The sequence below is a fragment of the Argiope bruennichi genome, chromosome X2, assembly GCF_947563725.1.
Source record: "Argiope bruennichi chromosome X2, qqArgBrue1.1, whole genome shotgun sequence".
NCBI classification, from domain to species: Eukaryota; Metazoa; Arthropoda; class Arachnida; order Araneae; family Araneidae; genus Argiope; species Argiope bruennichi.
Window position 1 is genome coordinate 63,720,898 of NC_079163.1, and position 20,879 is coordinate 63,741,776.

Sequence of the window (20,879 nt, forward strand, 5' to 3'; positions counted from 1 at the left end):
AATACATAACTGTTCAGGACTCAATCTTTTATAAACACAGGAACATTTTAAACTGAGGATCAATTTCAGTGTTTCTCTTCTTTAAAGTCTCGTTGCAATTTCTACAGCCCATATACGATAGAGAAAATAATTCTTATATTAAGTAAATAAACAAAACACAGCACTGAGATATGTTATACAAAACTCTATGCTAAAAGATGGGCGGCAAGTGTCATCATAAGGCTAGAAAAACTCACCTGACTAATAAACCTAATGAACGAAACAAAATCAACTAATAAATGTATAACATTTAAGAAACATTTTTAATAATTTTCTAATAAAAAAAAATGGTTACCATCGGATATAAAACTAGTGAAGGATAAGAATAAATATTTTGCTGTCGGCAAAGCATCCAGTCTTCTTCACAGTTCACAGCACCAATTTGTAGAATACCTTCAGAATTACGAGCCAATTCTCGCCACTGTAAAAAAAAGAATTTCAGTATTTTCAAAGAATGTTACATTGATTTTTATGCATTTCCTAATATATAAATTGGTGCTCAAAAGTTAAGCATAATTGATAATTATGTGGATAATAAAGGAAGCCTAAGTCGGAACGACGGGAAATGTCATATGAGGGCATAAAATCGTTATAAAATACGAAAACAATGCGAATGGGCGAAAGTAATCAGTTTTATTAACGAAAAACCAGTTTGAAAAAAAATTTAACAAAAGAATTCCCACTTTAGTAAAAAATAAATGAAATAAAAAGGTGATACTTGCCTGACTAACATCTCTGATAGTCAGGCATGCTGTACAACGATTATCTATATTTGTTATGACACTGTGGACTGACTTCAAAGATATCTAATTACTAAGAAGAGCTCTTTATAATCCTGAAATGGACTTTGATGTGTGCGGAAGGACACCAAGTTGTTTTCAGAGCATATCCCACGCCTTCTCAATAAGATTCAGATCCAGTGAATGAACAGCCACTGCATGTGTTGAATATTTTCTTATTTCCAGGAAGCCATCGATCAGATTCACAGAGTAACAAGGCAAGTTATCATCCAGCTATATGAAGTAAGGACCGACAGTACCTCGAAAAAGGCAAACATAAGTCTCAAACACTTTATATTTGCAACCAGTTTATCCACACTCTAACGTGTGTAGGGATTTTGAGTATGAAGAAGTCGACTGAAATGTTGCACATACAGACAACAGATGATTCTCCACAAGAAGAGACGGCGGTAGCAGTTGCCCCCCCCCCCTCACACCGTCGGCGCGAGATTGAGAGTTTCGTTGACAAAAGTGTTCACCACTTCAGAATGGTTGTAGAGATTTGCGCATTATCAAATATGATTATTTAAAAACCACCTTAAAGTTAATATATTGTAAACAGTAGAAATATCCAAGTAACGGTTAAGTGTTTTGACTTATTTCACAAAATATTCCATAGGGTGGTAGGTCAATAATACGTCGTGTTATGCGGACAATTTTTGACAGACCGATTAAGAACTGAATGCAATGGATGTCGAAGATGTTAAATTCGCAGATTTTCAGAAATCCGATTCAAATGTCGTTCATTAAGCTTATAATTTGTACTTTTATTTATATTATAATTTGTGCTTTTATTTATATTATAATTTGTACTTTTATTTTTGGCAATATAACCGACAAGGTAACAAGTGAATAAGATATCAACAAGTTGATAGTCTCATTTTGCTGGCAATTTTCGGTCGGCCGACTATGAACTCAATGCTGTGAGTGTCGAAGTTAAGTCTGCAGATTTTCAGACATGTGATTCAAATGTCGTTCATCAAGCTTTTAATTTGCACTGCTTTTGGCAATACCACCGACAAGGTGGCATGTGAATAAGACATAAGACATGTCACTTTTTATCAAAAAATTTTGATTATACCGACTAAGAATTCAATGCGATGGATGTCGACAGCGTTAAATTCCAATTAAATCCTCAGTCATCTAATTTAAATGTTATAATGTTCATTCAGCATATAATTTATACTACATTTAGCATAATAATCAATAAGCTGTTAAGTGAATAAGACATCACATTTTCCCGACTAATCTCTGTACTTCGGCTACGATTTTATCATAGATTATAGGGGGAAAAAATTTCATCGAGCATTTTCATTACCTATCAGTGGAATTATTAGAGAAATTGATGCTTTTATATTACGCATGAATAGGACGATAGAGTTGTTTTCCAAAATTCAAATTCTAAAATTAATCGTCATCTTATTCAAAGAATTGTTACTTCCTCGGTAACGAATTAATAAATTTATTTTATCCATTTTACTATGAGAATTGTCCGACTAAAATCTAGTTAATGATTAAACTAAATTTAATAAAACACTTTTCTTTTGACACTCTTTTGAAAACGCATGCTAAAAAGAGTTATTTTGCTGTAGCCAAATTATGTGAATTCATTATAAACCACTGGAGTAAGTAAATTATATATTGTAAATTAAGTTTAATTAATAGTAAAATATCTGTTTTCTTTATATATCTAATTCATCAGGCTACAATCGACCGCAATTGACTTCCAAAAAAAATAAATATTTGTGATATCGTAAGTTTTTTGCTACACTAAAGGAGTTTATCCAAGCACACACTAAATTTACTAAATAAATTGCTACTTTAATTCTTCAGACTCTGCATTCACTATTATGACTCTGTAATCAGAGAGCGTATCGTTTTTTTTTGTTCCCCCCCCCCTCTCAATTACTATTCGTGGCAAAAACTATATCATTTCAGATGCTTCTAAATTTTTAATAGACTTTGAATAAGGATATCTTGATAAAAAGATGATTAAAATAGTTATTCATAGAATATTCATAAATAACACATTAACCCCTTGACATACGAATTTACTTAACTTCCTAATTAGATGGCAGATCTTATTTCGGACAGTTATTATTATTTTAATCCCTAGATTAATATAAGAGCATTTGAGGTAATGATGCGTTTTCAAGTGTTTTTTTTTTTTTTCATTTTAAATTACTCAATACTTTAATTTAATTGCAGATTTAAAATGTAATAATTCCATACGCTAGTCAGACTAGTCATTATATACGAAGGGATTAAGAAAAACCAATGCATGAAACTGAGAGGATAAAACTGACCTTTTGAGAGGAATATTAGCTTGCAATAACCTCAAATTAAAAAAGTACTTAACCATAAAAGCGCATGCCTAAAAATGAAGATAGGGGAATTCATATTCAAGATCTAATTGTTTAATAAAATGCATTGGTTTTTTTTTTTAAGCCTAAATATATATTGAAAAATAAATACATGGGGGATTAACGTTTAAGCAGTCCATTTTTCATATCTTTCATAAAATAGTAAACTTGTACATATATTTACAAAATATTTTCTCCAACCTTCTTAAGAAACAATATGATTGTATCTTTTCCGCATCCTATATTATATTGTTCGCGTCCGAACTATAGTAAATTTTTGTTGAGTACGCGCATTTAATGTCCTCGGATTCGAAACACATCTGAATTCCTGCTCGTTGTTACAATCCTTATTTAACAAATATTTTAGGTAGGGGACAACGCAGAAAAATCGATTTTTGGCGAAAACATCGAATATATTTTATTTATTATTTTGGATTCTAAAAAAGTTTCTTTTATAAAACGTTGTTTCAACATTCATTTTATATAGATTCTGATATAAAATAGTAAGAGCATGCAGTTGTTCATTTAGCATGACACATCATCTGGCGCAATCTATATAGTACAATCTAAAATGGAATATTACAATTTTAGATTTCAGAGATATTAAATCTCAAGATCTAAACTCAGTAAAAGAAACTGATTTTTTTTTTTTTTTTTTTTTTTTTTTTTTTTTTTACAAATACATTTGTAAAGATTTAACAATGAAAGAAAGGATTAGCATCTGAATAAAAAAGTTAAATAATACTTGATTTTCTTTAATTAAATGAAAAATTGATTATTATGAGTTATTTTGAAGCCAAATTAGAGATATCGTGCTTGCCCCCCGTCGGATTTGTCTTGTTCCCCCGTCGGAAAATCTCCTCTGCTGCCGCCTCTGTCCATAAGTTATTTCAAACAAAATTCACCAGTAAGTATTCACATTTTTTCATATTTTACAAATTATGCATAACTTTTTGGACACCAGTATACTTGTACTTATACATAATTAATATTAAAATAACAGTTGCAGATAAAGACAGAGAAAACACATAACAATCTTGTAATTAAATTTGCTTTTTAAATTAAGACTAGACAGTAAAAAAAGGAGGGGGGGGGTGCAACTTAAATATTTTCGTGAAGGAAAAATCATAAACGGTTATCAAAATAAATCAATACATATATTTACTTTTTTTAAATATGCAGAAAAATATAAAACATACAAATGCTGAATAAGTTATTAATCTCTAATTATGGTTAAATTTTATAAAACTGCGAGATTTGTGTAACAAAGTTTTAAAAAATCATAATCATCCATTTATTATTTGAAAAAAGTGTCATGTATGAAATTATGAGAAAAAATTAGAAATACAGAGCCGTAACTACAACCAAGGTAACAGAGCAGTACCAGGTGTCTCCAAGCTTGAGCAGGTAGCAAGAAGTAAAATAAATCACAAACTGTTAAATACAAAAAATTTTATCTAAAAAAATGAAAAATTTAATTTTGTTAACCGAGTTTATATATTTCCCCTTTCAAATTAAGAACTTATTTATATCACTCTATATGTTTAGTGTATCACTCCATAAAGATACAGAATACAAATAGGTAATTATCAAGTATGATGCCTTATTATATTATTGACAAAAGATTATAGTATTGAACTTATTATATAATTAAGGATGAAATGCAAAGTTACAATAGACAGACCAAATCAACCAAATGGCCTTTTTCCGAAAGATGACAAACAAAAGCCTGCTTTATCCCTCCCCCCCCCCACTTACCTACTACAGTTTAACAATTAATGCCTGATTTAAGCTGAATAGAAATTCATTACACTACTCAAAAAAGCTTAATTGAGTTTACTCTTTACCATATTGGCTATTTTCCCTAAAACAAAAAGTACAAGGAGAAAAGATTTTTAAGTTTCATCCACTTGAGTTGAGGACTGGAAAAATATATCAGAACGCATAACAAGTCATGAAGAATCAAAAATTCATACTCACACTTGAGTTGTTTATGAATAGTGGTATATAGGTAAAAGAAAAAAAAAACTAATAGAAGTGTAGCAGTTGCTACATCACAAAACATCATTTTCTTCTGTTTAACTTTTCAAAAAAAAAAAAAATCCGTTTAAAACATAATTATTCTAAGAACACTTTCGTTTTTCAAGACAATTGTTCTAAGAAAAATTTTATTCTAAGAATATGTATGTATATTTTTTATTATTTTGCCATTCGCAGTGGGCATAAAGTTGTCAAAACAAAGATTATAAGATTTGTAGAGGTTACACGATTTTCCTTCCAAACAACAGAATTGCAATACAAAGAGAAAAATAAATGTTAGTGTCACATGAAAACTTACATTGCAATAAAAAAATATAATTCTATTTACAAAATATTTACAATCATTAAAACAAAATACAAATTTGCAATCATTAAATCAAAATAATAATCATTGAATTAATATAACATCATATGCTCATATAATCAGGAAAAGCAATTCTTCTTCCACAATGGGTGTGTGTTTTCCATTTCGAATCCTTCGTCTTTCCATTTCCATTCCCATTTTGATATTCTTTCTTAAATTCTCATTATATATATATATATAATACTTATCATTTCTGGCAATCACAAGAAAAGGTCCTTCATAAAAGAACTCTAATGCTTTCTTGACACAGTCCAATTTGACAAATACATGTGAACATGAATCTAAATCCTTATGGAAAATAAATTATGTTTTCTTTTACATTGGCTTTTAATTGGTTTTAATTTTTTCGTTTATTTTCACAGTTCGCTGGTGAAGGTATCTGGTTCTAATTTGGTTTGCGGTTCTTGACAGAATTCTCCTGGTGACTTCTGTGATTTACCATAAGACATTTCTGCAATGGAGCAATTGGTATCATCATGTAGAGATGCGAGCATATCAAGTGCAGAATCAGAAAAGTTTCCAACGTTAAGTTATTGAGAAAATCCTGAACATAATCATAATTCTTGAAACATGCATTTTTTCCTCCCTTGTACAGCTAGTTAAAATTGAGCATTACACTCCAAGACAGATCAGACCCCTCTGTTAAGAGTACAATAAAAACCATACTGTATCCTTCCGCTCGTTAAAATAATCCTGAAAACGATTATATTGTGCTCTTGAAAGTAACTAACGTATTTAAACAAAAATTGGCTTAAAATACTAATGTTCGATATTCTCTGCAACAAAAATGTATTTTCAAAGATAAGGTAGTTTAGTTTTATAAAGATTTTGTTTTCTTCCTCCGGCATAGTTTTGATTTTTCGTTTTCTTTTTATTCTTTATTTTTATATCTTAAAATTCCATATATACCACGGCTTTTGAAATTTATTGATCTCACCCCCCCCCCCCTGTTTTTGCACAAATATAGAATGATACACAGTGAAAATATATGTGTGTGATATGAAAAGTGAAATATGTCTTTGGAAAAAATTTTAAAGGGGTGAAATCAAATTACAATACTATATCAGACTAAAATTAAAGTAAAGGTATGAATGAGAACAGAAAAGATAATTTAAAATATTAAAATCAAAAAGTTGCATTACTGCCATTTTTAACAAATTAAAATAATTTTTCCAATACTTAAAAAAGGCACCAAAACAAATGTAAACTAATCAAAGCTCATAATTTGCACCGAAATGTCAATTCATCAGTTTCAGAAGGGAGGTATTTATTATGCTTCAGATTCAGTTGCTTTTAAATGTGACATTATTTCAGTGTGAAGAGGAAAATAAGCTATTTAATCCACTGTTATTGCATTCAATTTATTCTAACCCATCTCCTATAAATTTTTGTTTTTATAAAATTGTTCGTGAATTATTCACGCAAACATCGTTCAAAGGAACATTTGAATGCTTCAGTTTTTCTTTTTAAATTGCAGTACAATTGAAAATTAATTAGGATGTCTTTCAAAACAATTTTTTTAATCGTGAATTTTTTTTTATGATGATTTAATTATTTGATTTGTAAATAAAGAAATTACATTTCAAAGTGAATGAATAATGCAAAAGAAACTAAGTTTTAATAAATAAATTCACAATAGTGTAAGTCTTCACTAATTTTCTATAAAATATATTCAGTAAAGCTGTTTAAAATTTATCACCATCTGTGTAGCATTTCTTTCTCGAGGATTTATACAGATTTTTTCACAGAACTTCACAGAGCCAAAACACAAAATTTAAATCGGCGGAATTACATAAATGCATAAATATGTATGAATCGACAACAAATTTCTATTTCTTTCCATCTAATAAAGAGAAAGGAAATTGTAAAATATGGTGAACTCTGTATTCAATGTACTAATTCGGGCAAAAGTGTTTGCAAAATCGCATCATGAAAATTGTTTGGAAAAGGATGCGAAGCTTGCAATTAAATGCAGAACATTTAATTTATATAGCAAATTAGTTTTTTTTAAAAATCTTCCCATGTTATTTTTAGAATGAAAAAAAAATGCAACACATAGTTTAAAATTTTGGAATGCTGGAACATGCTGGAATTAAACTGCAATTTCATATTTATTGCAGTTTAATTCCAGCATGTTATATATTCATTAACAATATTTTAACTATTGTAAGCTAACAGTATAAAAGAATGGTTGGTATAGTCAGCTTTTTTCTAAACAAAATTTTATGGGGCATAGTGAGAAATTATTGTAAAAATTAAGTACTTTTAAGCCCCTTAGTCGAAAAAGCACCTTTGTACATGTATGCATACATAAACTCATGTATTTTCTAAGAATAGAGTGTTTTTTGTTTTATAGTAATGCATAGTTTTTATTGAAAAAAAATTTACTCATTTTAAATAATTTCATTTTTATATATGCAACAATAAATAAGACTTGACACGGTTGCAAGGAAAATGTATTTTTCTTCTGGTCTAAGTCACTACATTTAGTAATTTTTTTTTCTTTATCAAAGTTTTTAATAGAAAAGAATAGCAGCATTCAGAAATATTCAGATTATAAAAAATTATATCATTGTTTCTCACTTCTGAAGTTCAGTAAAGGTCCTTTTTGAACGTTTAGCATTTTGAAAATTTAATAAAAACTTGCTATTTAACCTATATTCAAAAAATAAATAACCTTACCTTAAATAGATTTTACACAATTGATTAATATAATTATGTATCGCAATTAATTACAATAGTACAATCAATATAGTCAATATGGTGCGGTAAAATCCCTTTAATAGGTCATCCAAGGGGTTGCTCTAAACCGATATATTAACCCTTATCGTGGCAAGATTGCTTTTTTGAAGAAAAGCAAAAAAAAATGTTTATAAAGTTGTATGTATGGTATACTATACAAAATAAACATAAGGGTTAATTATCCAATATTAAAAAAAATTATTAAAAATAAGGGTTAATTATGCAATATTAAATATAAAAAATGTTTATAAAGTATGTATGGTATATATACTATACAAAATGAACATAAGGGTTAATAAGAATGATAATCAAATGTATAACATGCTAAAAGAGGCTTCACTGTGAGTATTTTTAGAGCTATTTCTCACATGTTTGATGTATATTTTTGGTGCACCAAATTCATCCTGCTGTATTCTTATATTCTGTTAATCGGACCAATATGCATATTCTTCTTTAACAACACATAAAAGTTAAACATACACTTAACCAGGTAGAACTCAAATTCTTCACTAAAAGATTAAATTCGAACTTTTATAATAAAATTAGAGTGATAATACAGAAATAAGTGCGACATATTTCGTACTGCCCCTTCAAAATAACCAATTCAGTATTTCAAAAAAGGTTGAAGAAAGTTGCAGGAAGTTAAAGCACATAGTTGAAGAAACAGGGAGCAGAAAAAATGGCTCATTAAACGTTACCTTAATATGAGCTGGAATCCCTGGATATATTTCGTCCGGGATTCCTTCTCGAAATTCTTCCCCATTGAAGGTTTTCTTTCTTGATACATCAGGTAAACATACTTTGATGACTATGCTTTCTTTATTGTAATTAATGCGTGGGAAAACAAAAAGCTTTCTTTGGACTTCTTGAGAAAATGAAGCCCTTTAAGGTGGTAATGAAGCACTTTAAAAATGGTTTTCAAATTTAAGCACTTTTCAGGATGCTATGAACCCTGAATTTCCAGCCATAGTTTTAAATATTGTCATATTTCTGAAAGAATTTGTCAAGCCTCCATTTTTTAAATTAATAATGAACAAAATATGTATTTAAATGCAATGCAAAAAAAGGCAATCCTCCCAGCTTTCCTTTTTTTTTTTTTTTTTTGTTTTGAAAGCAAAACGTATGGTAATTTATTTGGTGTATTATGTCGTTAAATAATTAATCTGATGCTAATTGTTAACTAAGTAACAGAGAGTAAACTTAAGATACATAGAAAAATGAGCTTCCTTGTTCTTTAGTGAGGACGTCAATAATAGACTTTTCTAAATTGTCAAGTAAATAATTACTATAATCTAACAAGAGGAGGTCACGGGGTTGAAATCTGAGATCAGGATGAGATTTAGTAGAATTATAGTACATTTAAAATGTTCATTCATTAAAATATTAAAGCGCAATGGCCCCCCAATTTCGAGAAAATGGCCCTCAAACTTTTGGTAAAGCTTATATACTGATAACTTCACTCCAGTTCCGATGATCCCGATGGTATGGTTGTCTAGGGAACCGTCTCGTATACGGAAGGTCAAGGTTCGAACCTGGCTAGGAATTTTTTTAATAACTTTTATTCAATTCAAAATTTACAAATACACTTAATTAATATGTTTTTGATTTATTATCAAAATACATTTATAATAAAATTAAAATTTTAAAAGAAAAATTATAAATACAGATGCATTTTTTAAACAAAATAAAATTATTTAAATTTAATTAACTATTTACAGATAGTTTTAATTAATACGCTACTTATTTTTATGCAAGTATAAACGTTTATTATTTTAATACTTAAATTGTAATTTAATATTTAAAAAAATATTAATAAATATAACATAAATGGTGATAATTATTAATTACAAATACTCATATCGTAAAAAAAATTATTCAATATTTCTAAAAAAATATTTTATATACATTTACTTTCGATTATATACAAGAACCAGAATGGTAACTATAGTAAAAACATTGGAAACAAAATATATTTCGACATCTTGCACAGCTGATAAATGATGATTGTCCACAAGAGCAAGGTTTCTCTAAAAGATCTATGGGAAAACAACTTCATTTGCATTTAAAAATATCTCTTTCATCAGAAAATTGGGCAGCGTACCCATGCATACCTTATCATCTTATTAAAAATTCGTGATGACAATTGGTGGTGTACAATTGATTGAATTTTTACACTATCTTCAGAAGAATTTATTTCTTGATCATATTCGATTAAATAATAATTTTGTATATGCTTAATACGTTTTGAACCATCTGCCTACGCATTCAATAAATTAGCACTTGCTCTCTACTATTTCTTTTCATTACTGCAGTTGGGGAACTTTGCTTACATATTTAACAAATATCAGCTGATCCTTCCAATTTTTGTTATAAATACAGCTTCGTTGAGTTAGAATTGATAATTTATTATTATTAAAATCCATGAATTTGAAAATTAATTGTTTGAAAATGATGCAAGCAAGTTAAATTATCTGAAGTCTTTAATGTTACATTTTTAATTATTTTTCTTTTAAACATTAAATTATAATTTAAGTATTAAAAGAATAAACATTTTTCCTTGCATAAAAATAAGTAGCATATTAATTTAAACTATCTGTAGATAGTTAATTAAATTTAAATAATTTTTTTAAATGCATTAATTTTATTATTATGTATTTGGATAATAAATGTTTATTTTGGATGAAAAAATTAAAAACATATTAATAAAGAGTATTTGTAAATTTTCAATTGAATAAAAGTTATTAAAAAAGAAAAACATTCCTAGCCAGGTTCGAACCTTGACCTTCCGTATACGAGACGGTTACCTGGACAACCATGCCATCGGGATCATCGGAACTGGAGTCAAGTTATCAGTATATAAGCTTTACCAAAAGTTTGAGGGCCATTTTCTCGAAATTGACTGGCCATTGCGTTTTAATATTTTCATGAATGAACATTCTGAATATATACTATCATTATACTAAATCTCATCCCGATCTCAGATTTCAACCCGGTACCCTCCCCTTGTAAGACAGGTTAAGGTTATCAACAATTATGAGATTTAAACACAAGAAAAGCTAAATATAGATATGCAGAGAGGATAGCTAATCTATACTTATATAAAGCTCAATGAGTGTGTGTTGGCGCTCTACTGGCCAGACCGTTTGACTTACAGCTACCAAATTTGGTACATGTATATCTTGGAGGTCAAGAATGTGCACCTGGGGTCCCTTTTTTTTAAATTTTTAATTAGAATTTTAATTATTAATTAAGAACCAACTTTCCCGCCAAAAAATCTTTTCATTTTCCCCACCGCTAAATCAGTAAGGATTCTTTTTTTTTTTTTCCCACGCTCATGGGGCTAGGCTTAGCCTTTTTCGGCCGATTATTTCAAGCGATTCTGTTTATTTTCTTAATGTTTGATGCATTTAAAATTGAACATTGTTATGTAATCGATCTTTCAGATTCATTCTGAAGTACTAAACAGAATAAAGGAAACTAAAACAGAATAAAGGAAATTAAAAATTTCTAATCTGCATAGCGTTACCCCAACTGGCGTAGAAAAATTCACGCATTTGCGTTACCATAACTGGCGTTGAAAATTCACGCATGCGCATTGTATTCGGATTGTTGACAACTATCTTCAACGGATGCGTAATTGATTTAAATTATTTTTAGGTTAGTTGTATGCTTTGTAATTAAATTGTATTTATGTTAGGTATATATTTTTTGTATATGTTTATAATTTTAAGTACATAGTTTTTTTAACCTGTTTTCGGCCGATTATTTTAAACGATTCTGCTTATTTTCTTAGTGTTTAATGCATTTAAAATTAAACATTGTTAATTAATCGATCTGCTCATAATGAATCTGAGAAAAATTTGTTGACAAATTCTTGAGATATTACATAAATTAAGAAAGATATTCTTTAGTGCCCATAAGGTTTAAATGCTCAGTGACTCTGTTTTCAGTAATCATATTATAAAAAATGTGTTGTTTCAGTAAAATATATTATTTTGTAAATTGCAGTTTAATCATTTCCACTTTAATTTAAAGCATAAATTCCACGGGAGCTAACAGAAAATTAGAGATACACATTACGTTATGACTGAATGCCTTTATAATATTATGAGTGAATTATATGACTATGAAAATTTGAGTTTTAAAATATTTTAATAAAGAAGCTATTAAAGTAAGAATTACATAAAATGTTTCATTGTTAAAATTTTAAAGAGAATTAAGATTGGCGAACCGGCTGGTCGCCAAAGATGGCTAGTTAAAAATAAGTTTTTGCAGCATTTAAAACGAGGGAAAAAAAATACACACCACACAAAAAGTACTATTTAAATAAGTTATAACAGTTAAATTCAGTACATAAACCCTTCCCCTAAATTTAATGGCATTAGTTTGTTAAATAATGTTTATTAACTAGGAGATGGTACACATACCAAGGATAAAATTTTAAAAAGCTTAGATAATACTTTTATTAGAATATCTGCAAGTTGATATTTCCTTTCTCCGTGAACCCCAATTTCAATAATCGAATATTTTCTCTTACAAAATGATATTACATGTCAATGTACTTAGTTTTTTTTTTATGGTATTTAGGTCTTTTGACTAAACAAACTGCATTCGCATTATCAACCTCATCAATGTAGAATAGGAATATGTGTTAACGTTAAGGTGTCATCCATGTGAAGTTTTAACCAAATAGTTCTTTAGTTCCCTCACTAGCAGTCACATATTCTGCTTTAGTATAGCTCTGCAATACACACTACTGTCAATGACATGCCTTAGCAGTAGATCCTCTACTGTATTTAAATGTAATACTAAAATTTATTAGTTGATTTTTTAGCTGCTGCATCGCTAACATAATCTGTATCACTGTACAACTCCAAAACACCAGGATGAAACCAGATAAAAATCAGACTTGAACACTAATTCTAAGTGCTCCTTAGACATATTTATGTATTAAGTTTACCATAATCCAGTGTTGTAGCTAGCTTTATCCAGGAATTGTGAACAATATAACACAACAAAAGCAATAAATGGACAAGCTGCAATTGCCATGTACAGGTGATTATCAAAATAATGGAAACGTTCCTTAATAAGAATGCACTTCGTAACTATTAAATTATATTTTTAAAAACCTGTTAGCTATGATTATAAAAAATATATATTATGGTAGTATGAGGTAGCTTTAGTGAAGTTGCATACATCTTGTATTTTTGTTAAAAGCATAAAATTTCAGACCTCTCAGACTTTCATAGAGGTTAAATTGTAGGAGCCGAACTAGCTGGAGCAACTGTGACCAATACATTCCAGCTTTTAGGTGTTTTTAGAGTTAGTATGCTGTCTAAAGTCATTACAGAGTACCCATAGCACAACAAAACAAGCTCGGCAAAGCAAATTAGTGGATGGAAGGAGAAGCTGAGTGAAAGAGACCAACAGGTATTGGAGAAGATTATAATGCCTAAAAAGGAAACAACAGCAGCCAAAGTGACTGCAAAATTCAATCAGTATCTGGATTCTCCAGAATCAATAATTACAGTTAGGAGGCACCTTCATAAACAAAACATTTATGGCAGAGAAGCAATTCCCAAGCCTTTTGTCACAGATGTATTTGCCCACTGTCATCTACAGTGATGTCAGAACCACAAAACCTGGTCAATTGCATAAACGGAAAACAGTTATAGAGACAGATAGTTCATCTTTAACAGTTTTACCCACAACAGAATGTGTACAATTTTGGAGGACATTTGCACAAATATATGATAGTAATTGCCTCATCCCTACTGCCGGACATAGAGGTGTATCTGTCATGGTATAGACAGCCATGTGATGATTTTCTACTGGCCGTGTTATAACCCTGAAAAGAAGAATCAATGGGGGAAGTACAGAAAAGTTTTAACTGACCAGATGAATCCCATGTTGCAAACTTTGTTTCCTATCAGAGATGGAATTTTCCAGGATGATAAAGCTCCTACTCATACAGCAGGACTTGTCCAATCACGATTTGATAAACACGAGGATGAAGTGAAACATTTACAATGGCTTGCACAGTTCTCTGACCTCAATATAATCGAACCATCGTGGTCTATTTTAGAGCACTCAATCCAGAATAGACATCCTCCAACTGCATCTCTCATAACGTTCACAATATTTCCATGAAGAATGGTACAATATTCCTCTAAACACTATTTAGCACTTGTAGGGTTCACTTCCCAAGTGAATCCAAGCTGTATTACAAGCCAAAGCTGACCCTACACTTTATTAATAAAGATTCTTGAAAACATTTTGTGGGTTTTATTATTATTATTATTCTAACCACCAATACATCAAGCTGCCAACAGCCAGTCATTAAGGGATCTTTTCAGAATTAATCCTCACATTATCTTCACCCGAATATCCATCATCCTTCCATGAGTGGAGTTGCAGGGTTGATAATCTTCATGTTGAATCTTAAAACTTTATCAACACAATTTTGCTGAGTGATTTCAATATTGCCACCTTTTAACCGCTTTGCCAAGGTAATATTCAGCCTCTTTATACATAATTTTGAATTCATAATGCAATTCTTTAAAAAACATATTTTTTATGTTTGTGACACCAAGTCCATTGCCATCATCAAGTAATACTAATAGCAACTTCTGTTGTTTGTCCTTACCACAAAACAAACATGGATTATTAGCATCATTCTCCTTTAAGCGATATCTTTACAAATTCTTTAATGTATTTGTTCCAACACCTGGGAGACTGTTTTAATCCATATAGACTTTAGATGAGTCGACACACCCAACCTGAATTATCATAGGAAGCTTCAGGTTGTACCAATTGATTTCTTTCTCTTAAGTCCTATATAACATAGATAGGCAATTTTAGTCAAACTGAGTTAGGTCTAATTTTCATTTGCAGTAAAATTTATTAGAGCAGAAATAGTTTCAAACCAAACCACTGGGCTGAAAGTCTCAGAATAATCTATGCCTTTTATTTGGGAGAAACATTTCACCACCAGTCTAGCTCTGAATCAATCAATCATTCCATTAACTTGATACTTTACTTTGTAGACCAATTTGCTGACAATTGCTCATGTTCCTTCTGGCAGGTTTGTTAAATACCAGGTGCCATTCTCCAACAAGGATTTCAGCTCTGCATTCATTTCTATGCAATTTCGAACTTTAAAGCTTGATAATAATATTCTGGTTTAAACTGCTCTGTTACACAGTATTCAATAAAGTATTTAGGTGCTGTCAATTCTTTTCTATTCAACAAATCAGTCTGCACTTCCTGAGAAATTTTCCAAGTATATGGAAAGGCTTTCAGATTTTTCTAGTGCAGCAATATTTGAAATAAAATATTTACCAGATTTCATCCATTCTAACAAACTGATTTCTTTCAGACTTTCTAACAATTCTCAGTTTTTTTTTTTTTTGTTTTTGTTTTAATGCTTCTGACGTTTTATCAATTTTTTCACATTTCTCGATTAATGCTTCCTTTACCTTCACTATAATAAGACTGGAACGTAGATGCACGGCTTTGAAATCTATAACTCCAGATTTCACGATTTTCTTTTGAGAAGGTAGATTTTATAATCATCACTTTTTCTGATATGCCCAACAAGATGACCAGGAATATTTTGTAATCACATTTGTCTATAGTTCTTTAGTATATGTGCATTGCATAACATTCATCTCCAGACACTCACAAATTATTCAATTCAATCTTTTAATTACAATATCGATAAATTTTCATATTTATTTTTCTTGGACTTTACACAGGCATAATTTTACTAGAAGCAACTTCACAAGTTTAGTAAAGTTAGAATGTATGCAAGTTTGTGAGAACTTAGATAATATTAACTTAAATAATATAAATCTAAAATTTGAAAAATAACCCGATCCTTAAATAAAGGAGTGTAATTATTATCATTCAGTATCAGCAATATAAACAGCAGATGATGGACATGCAATGTAACACCAAAGAATAGAAGGAAACACTTGAATAAAAAAACTTCAGATTTCTAGAATAATAAGGAAATCTTATTTAAACCATTCGCACTCTCTATAAATTTCAATTAGCTTACTGCAGCTATCTGAGCTTTTTCTCTATTGGAATATATATATAATATTAATATTAAAAAAAGAAATAAAACTATAATATTAGCATTGTTCAATTTAAAAAATACTTTGAGTATTTTGCCTTTTCTAACTATACGCACAATTCAGAAAACATTATACTTACAACAGGAGCCAGATCATGGCAATGAGAACATTGAGGAGAGTAAAAGTTAACAAACCATAAATCACTTGACTCAAGAACAGTTTGACCTGAAAAAGAAATATTTAATTTTAAATTACGCATGTGTTCAAGTATGTTAAAAAATTTTTTTTAATATTTTACGAAAATGCAGCTTTAATGCTAAACTGTACTATAGCTGATTTTCTCTTTATTAATATTACATCTAAAACAGCCATTTTTTGTTTTCAATGTCTTGTTCAGTCTTTTTTATATGTTTTGCTAATATAGCAAAATTTTCAAATAAAAATCTGTTCAAATTTACTGCCTGAATATTTTTTTATATCAACAAAGTTAAAATATAAGAAATGTTCAACGAAAGTTGTGAAAAGTCTTATCCAACACTTTTAAACCACTTTTTTTTTAATTGTTAACTTTTCTTTACAGTTCCACAAGGTTTCAAAACATGCAAACTGTGTTTAAAGGGGGAATGAGAACAATTATATATATTGGCTTAGTTTAAAATACAGTATTCATATATAATGTAAAATTTTTCCACCTCAATACCACCTTCACTTCTACTCTTACTTTCAGTACATTTATATTAAATATTTTACATTATTGATATTATCCTGAATTTCAAATTGAAATTGTGTATCAAGGAAGAATCCCTTCTCATTTCATTAACTCATAAATATATCACAATACTATCAAATAAATATGTTGGTAAATTTTGTTCTCTTTTTTAATTCAGGCTTTAATGGAAGATGTATATATCCCTACTGTTATGATATCTAAGATATTTTCTATAATTACTTCTACTGTCTACTTACATTTCTAGAAAAATGGCAAAAAAGACATTTAAAATAATGTACTCCTTCATGGAGCTTATCCTCTGTGTTATACACATAATATCAGATATTAGTCAAATCTTTAATTGTCCGCACTTTTCATAAATATGCATCTCTTGAAAACCTAACAATAATTAAATTTCTTTCTGATTAGTCAATTTGATTACCATTTCAATACAACATTTGTTATTTAATTATTGTATATCTTCAACAACCTTTATTACAAAGTTCTATCCAAGTTGCAAAAATAAAATGTTTTCAAAAAATTAATTTTGTTATAGTACATGTTCAACAACAAAACATTGTAAAAATTATTGCTCACCTTGTTTTAAGCTTCTGTAAGTAACAGCAACACTTTTACAACACTGATAACTTTTTTTTTTTAACCAAATGCTATAAACTTCACATATTATTAAATGTTAATATGTTAAATGTATTAGCATATATCCTTACAGACAGTATAGATGTGGTGCAAACAAAATTTTTACCTTAGTTTTTAGATAAGAATAATAATTGACAGAAAATCATTATTTCAATATAAGGAATATTGAAATCCTAAGTTCTCTCAGTAGTCACTTCTATTATAACCACAAAGTTTGTGTTCTAACTGCTTGGCAGATCATATTACATACCTGTCCTATTTAATCATCTGATATGTGATTGGTAGAATGACTGTCAAGGATGGAAAATAAAAATAGTAACATCACAAGCAGTCAAAGGAAATTATAGATTTTCTTACAATAGTTTAAAAAAAGAGGAATATCTAAATATATTTTTAATTGAAATTCCCAACGTAAAGAAATATATAGTTTTTAGTCTAAAATGTAAATAACTAGAAAAAATTTAGTAACACTTTGAAATTTTTAATTGGCATTAAAAATATAAAAGCATTTTCAATGCTAGATGTTTTGTTTTCTTAAATTAAAAAAAAAAGAGGAAGAAAGTACTTTCTCAGTACTTTTACCATGACAAAAACCAGTGGAAGATGTTTCCTCAAATTTTTTTCATGTGCTCCCAAATAAAGATGTTATACTCTTTTACTACATAAAAATTGTCCTCGAGCAAGGTGATGAATCCTATGAATGCTAAGATTTTTTTATTTTCTTAAGAGTGTTTTGCAGTGAAGAAGTCTGAATATACATGTTGAGTGTCTTTTATTGCCCAAATGAAACAAAAATTTCCAAACTATAATTTTAGTACAAAGAGCACACACTAAATTTCATTGATCCAAGTCATTGCACTTTTGAATTATTACATTCACATATATGCAAATTTACAGATTCATAAACTAAATTTAATTAATCTCTTGACAGATTGGGTTCCAAATTTCACATAGATATACACTTTAAGTGCAAAAAATAAGTCAACTATATATGTTTTTTAGTTGTCGTGTCCATCTATATTCGCACTAACAAACTTCCTATGAATTGATCTTGTTCATAATTTAATAAATATTTAGAATTTGATGCATAGTCTTTACATGTCTAGTTCAAACCATTTTTGAGTTATCATGCTTACAAACATATCCAATTCCAAAAATATGGTTTTTTTTTTGTTTTTTTTTAAGAAAGTCAAAAAGTGGAGAATTGTCAAAATCTTGAGCTCAAATTTCTTTGCGATTACAGTACTTTCTCTTTACCTATTTTATATATAAGAAAGTAAAAAAAAACATTAAAATGTCCTTATAACAGCACTAAATTTTTTTAAAAAAATGATATCCAAATGCATAATCAACTTCATTGAAATTTTCGAATTCTACGTAATTATGGGTTTGATGCAGTGATACAGCTAGTTTAAATGCACCTGTATCATAGTATTTTTTCAGTTCCTTGTCATATCTCACTTTAAGAAGTAGCATAAATGCATTACTATTTTGTTTCTAAATCACTCGGGACATCTATACTTTTGTACAAATAAAAGAATACTCACCAAAATCATTTTTATTCAGGGTTATTATTTCTGGATCATCATCATATATACCTAAAAAAAATTTCAAATGTCAAATCTTTGAATTTTAAAAATCAGTATTTGCAACTATACAGAAAATATTCAAATGCATATGATTGTGGTTTAAACTAGAAAAAATTAGGGAAAAAGGGGTATCATAAAAAGTAACTGAGGTTCTTTCCTTTTTACAATAAATAAATTTAAAATAAGCATGTAGAGCATTTTAAAATGTTACATTAAGAACGTACCAAAGCTCTCATAATAGTAATTCCAACTGCGATAATTTCCTCTCCAACTGTTCCCAAAATCTTCTTTCAATCCTTCTTCACCATACAAATCATACTTTTTTCTTGTTTCTTCATCTTTCAAAACTTCATATGCTTTGTTAATAGCAATGAACTGCTCATGGGCCTTTTCTTCTTCCTAGAAAAATTATTAAATTATTTGGGATGAATAACTTTATCATTCAGATAAAAGCATATTTTCATAAATCACAAGTAATCCACATTAAAAAAAATATTATATGACAAAGTAAAAGAATTTACAATCCTAAACATTACTGACTGACCAATAAATTAAAAATTTATTTTAAAAAGAAAAATGTGCATTGAAGACCAGACATATGTTGATAATATAGAAACCATAAATTGAAGTTAAATACTGTTTCATTACACAAACAATTTGTTATTAAATTAACAAGTCCATTAAAAGATTTCAGAAATCATTAACATTCTTCAAATTAATTATAAACCCTTAATGAATAGATCATAAAACCTTAAAACATGACAAACATCTAATAAAGCATATAAATTCTGGCCATATTACTTCACATATAAAATACAATTCGCTTCGGTAACAAATAATGATTTAAAAATAATAAAATGTACTAAATAACAGCTATGAAAGTTAGTAAAAACATTTTAACACAATTAAATGTTTTTTTAAAAAAAAAAGGAGAAAAATGACAGTAAGAAAAACCTACCATATTTTTATCTGGATGTAGTTTCAAAGCAAGTTTTTTAAAAGCTCTCCTGATTTCACGATTGTCGGCATCTTTGGAAATCCCAAGTAATTCATAATAATCTGTAGAATACACAGTTGCTAAAATACACAGCAGGAAAAGAATAAAAATTTGCATTCTTTAAATGCCGAAACTGTTACAAATATAAAAAAATAAACAGTTGGAAGAATCACCGGCCTTTTCACTACCCACAATAACAACTTTCGAAATTCCCCTGTCGGCGCGTTTGTTGTCCATACAGTTCGTGCAGTGAAACTTCGCAACTTTCAAAATAAATAAAGCTTAACAAATGAAACAGCGCCACACTAACGAAGGTGCATTGACGTTCATCATGAGTAGCAGTGGTTGACTTAGGTATTTTCGAACCCTAAACAGTGGTTATTATGATCTCTCTCATTTAATAAATATGATTAATTAAATTTCATACTTCCACATATTTTTAGTTTGTTAGTAATTTATTTTTGATATTTTTTTCTACTTTATTGACTACGTAAAATATATCTTTATCTACTATGATTC

At 29.0% G+C, this 20,879-nt stretch overlaps 1 protein-coding gene across 1 annotated transcript in view; it reads right to left on the reverse strand.

Annotated features, from left to right (window-relative positions):
* The window catches only part of LOC129960758 (dnaJ homolog subfamily C member 10-like), a 68,228-nt gene extending 47,581 nt beyond the window's left edge, over positions 1-20,647 (reverse strand). The window contains exons 1-5 of the mRNA XM_056074370.1: positions 20,322-20,647; positions 19,588-19,762; positions 19,322-19,372; positions 16,548-16,633; positions 335-460 (exon numbers count right to left, since the gene is read on the reverse strand). Of these exons, the coding sequence (XP_055930345.1) occupies positions 335-460; positions 16,548-16,633; positions 19,322-19,372; positions 19,588-19,762; positions 20,322-20,477 (594 nt within the window). The 5' untranslated portion in view covers positions 20,478-20,647. The remainder of the gene's footprint in view (positions 1-334; positions 461-16,547; positions 16,634-19,321; positions 19,373-19,587; positions 19,763-20,321) is intronic.
* Between the last annotated feature and the right edge of the window lie 232 nt (positions 20,648-20,879).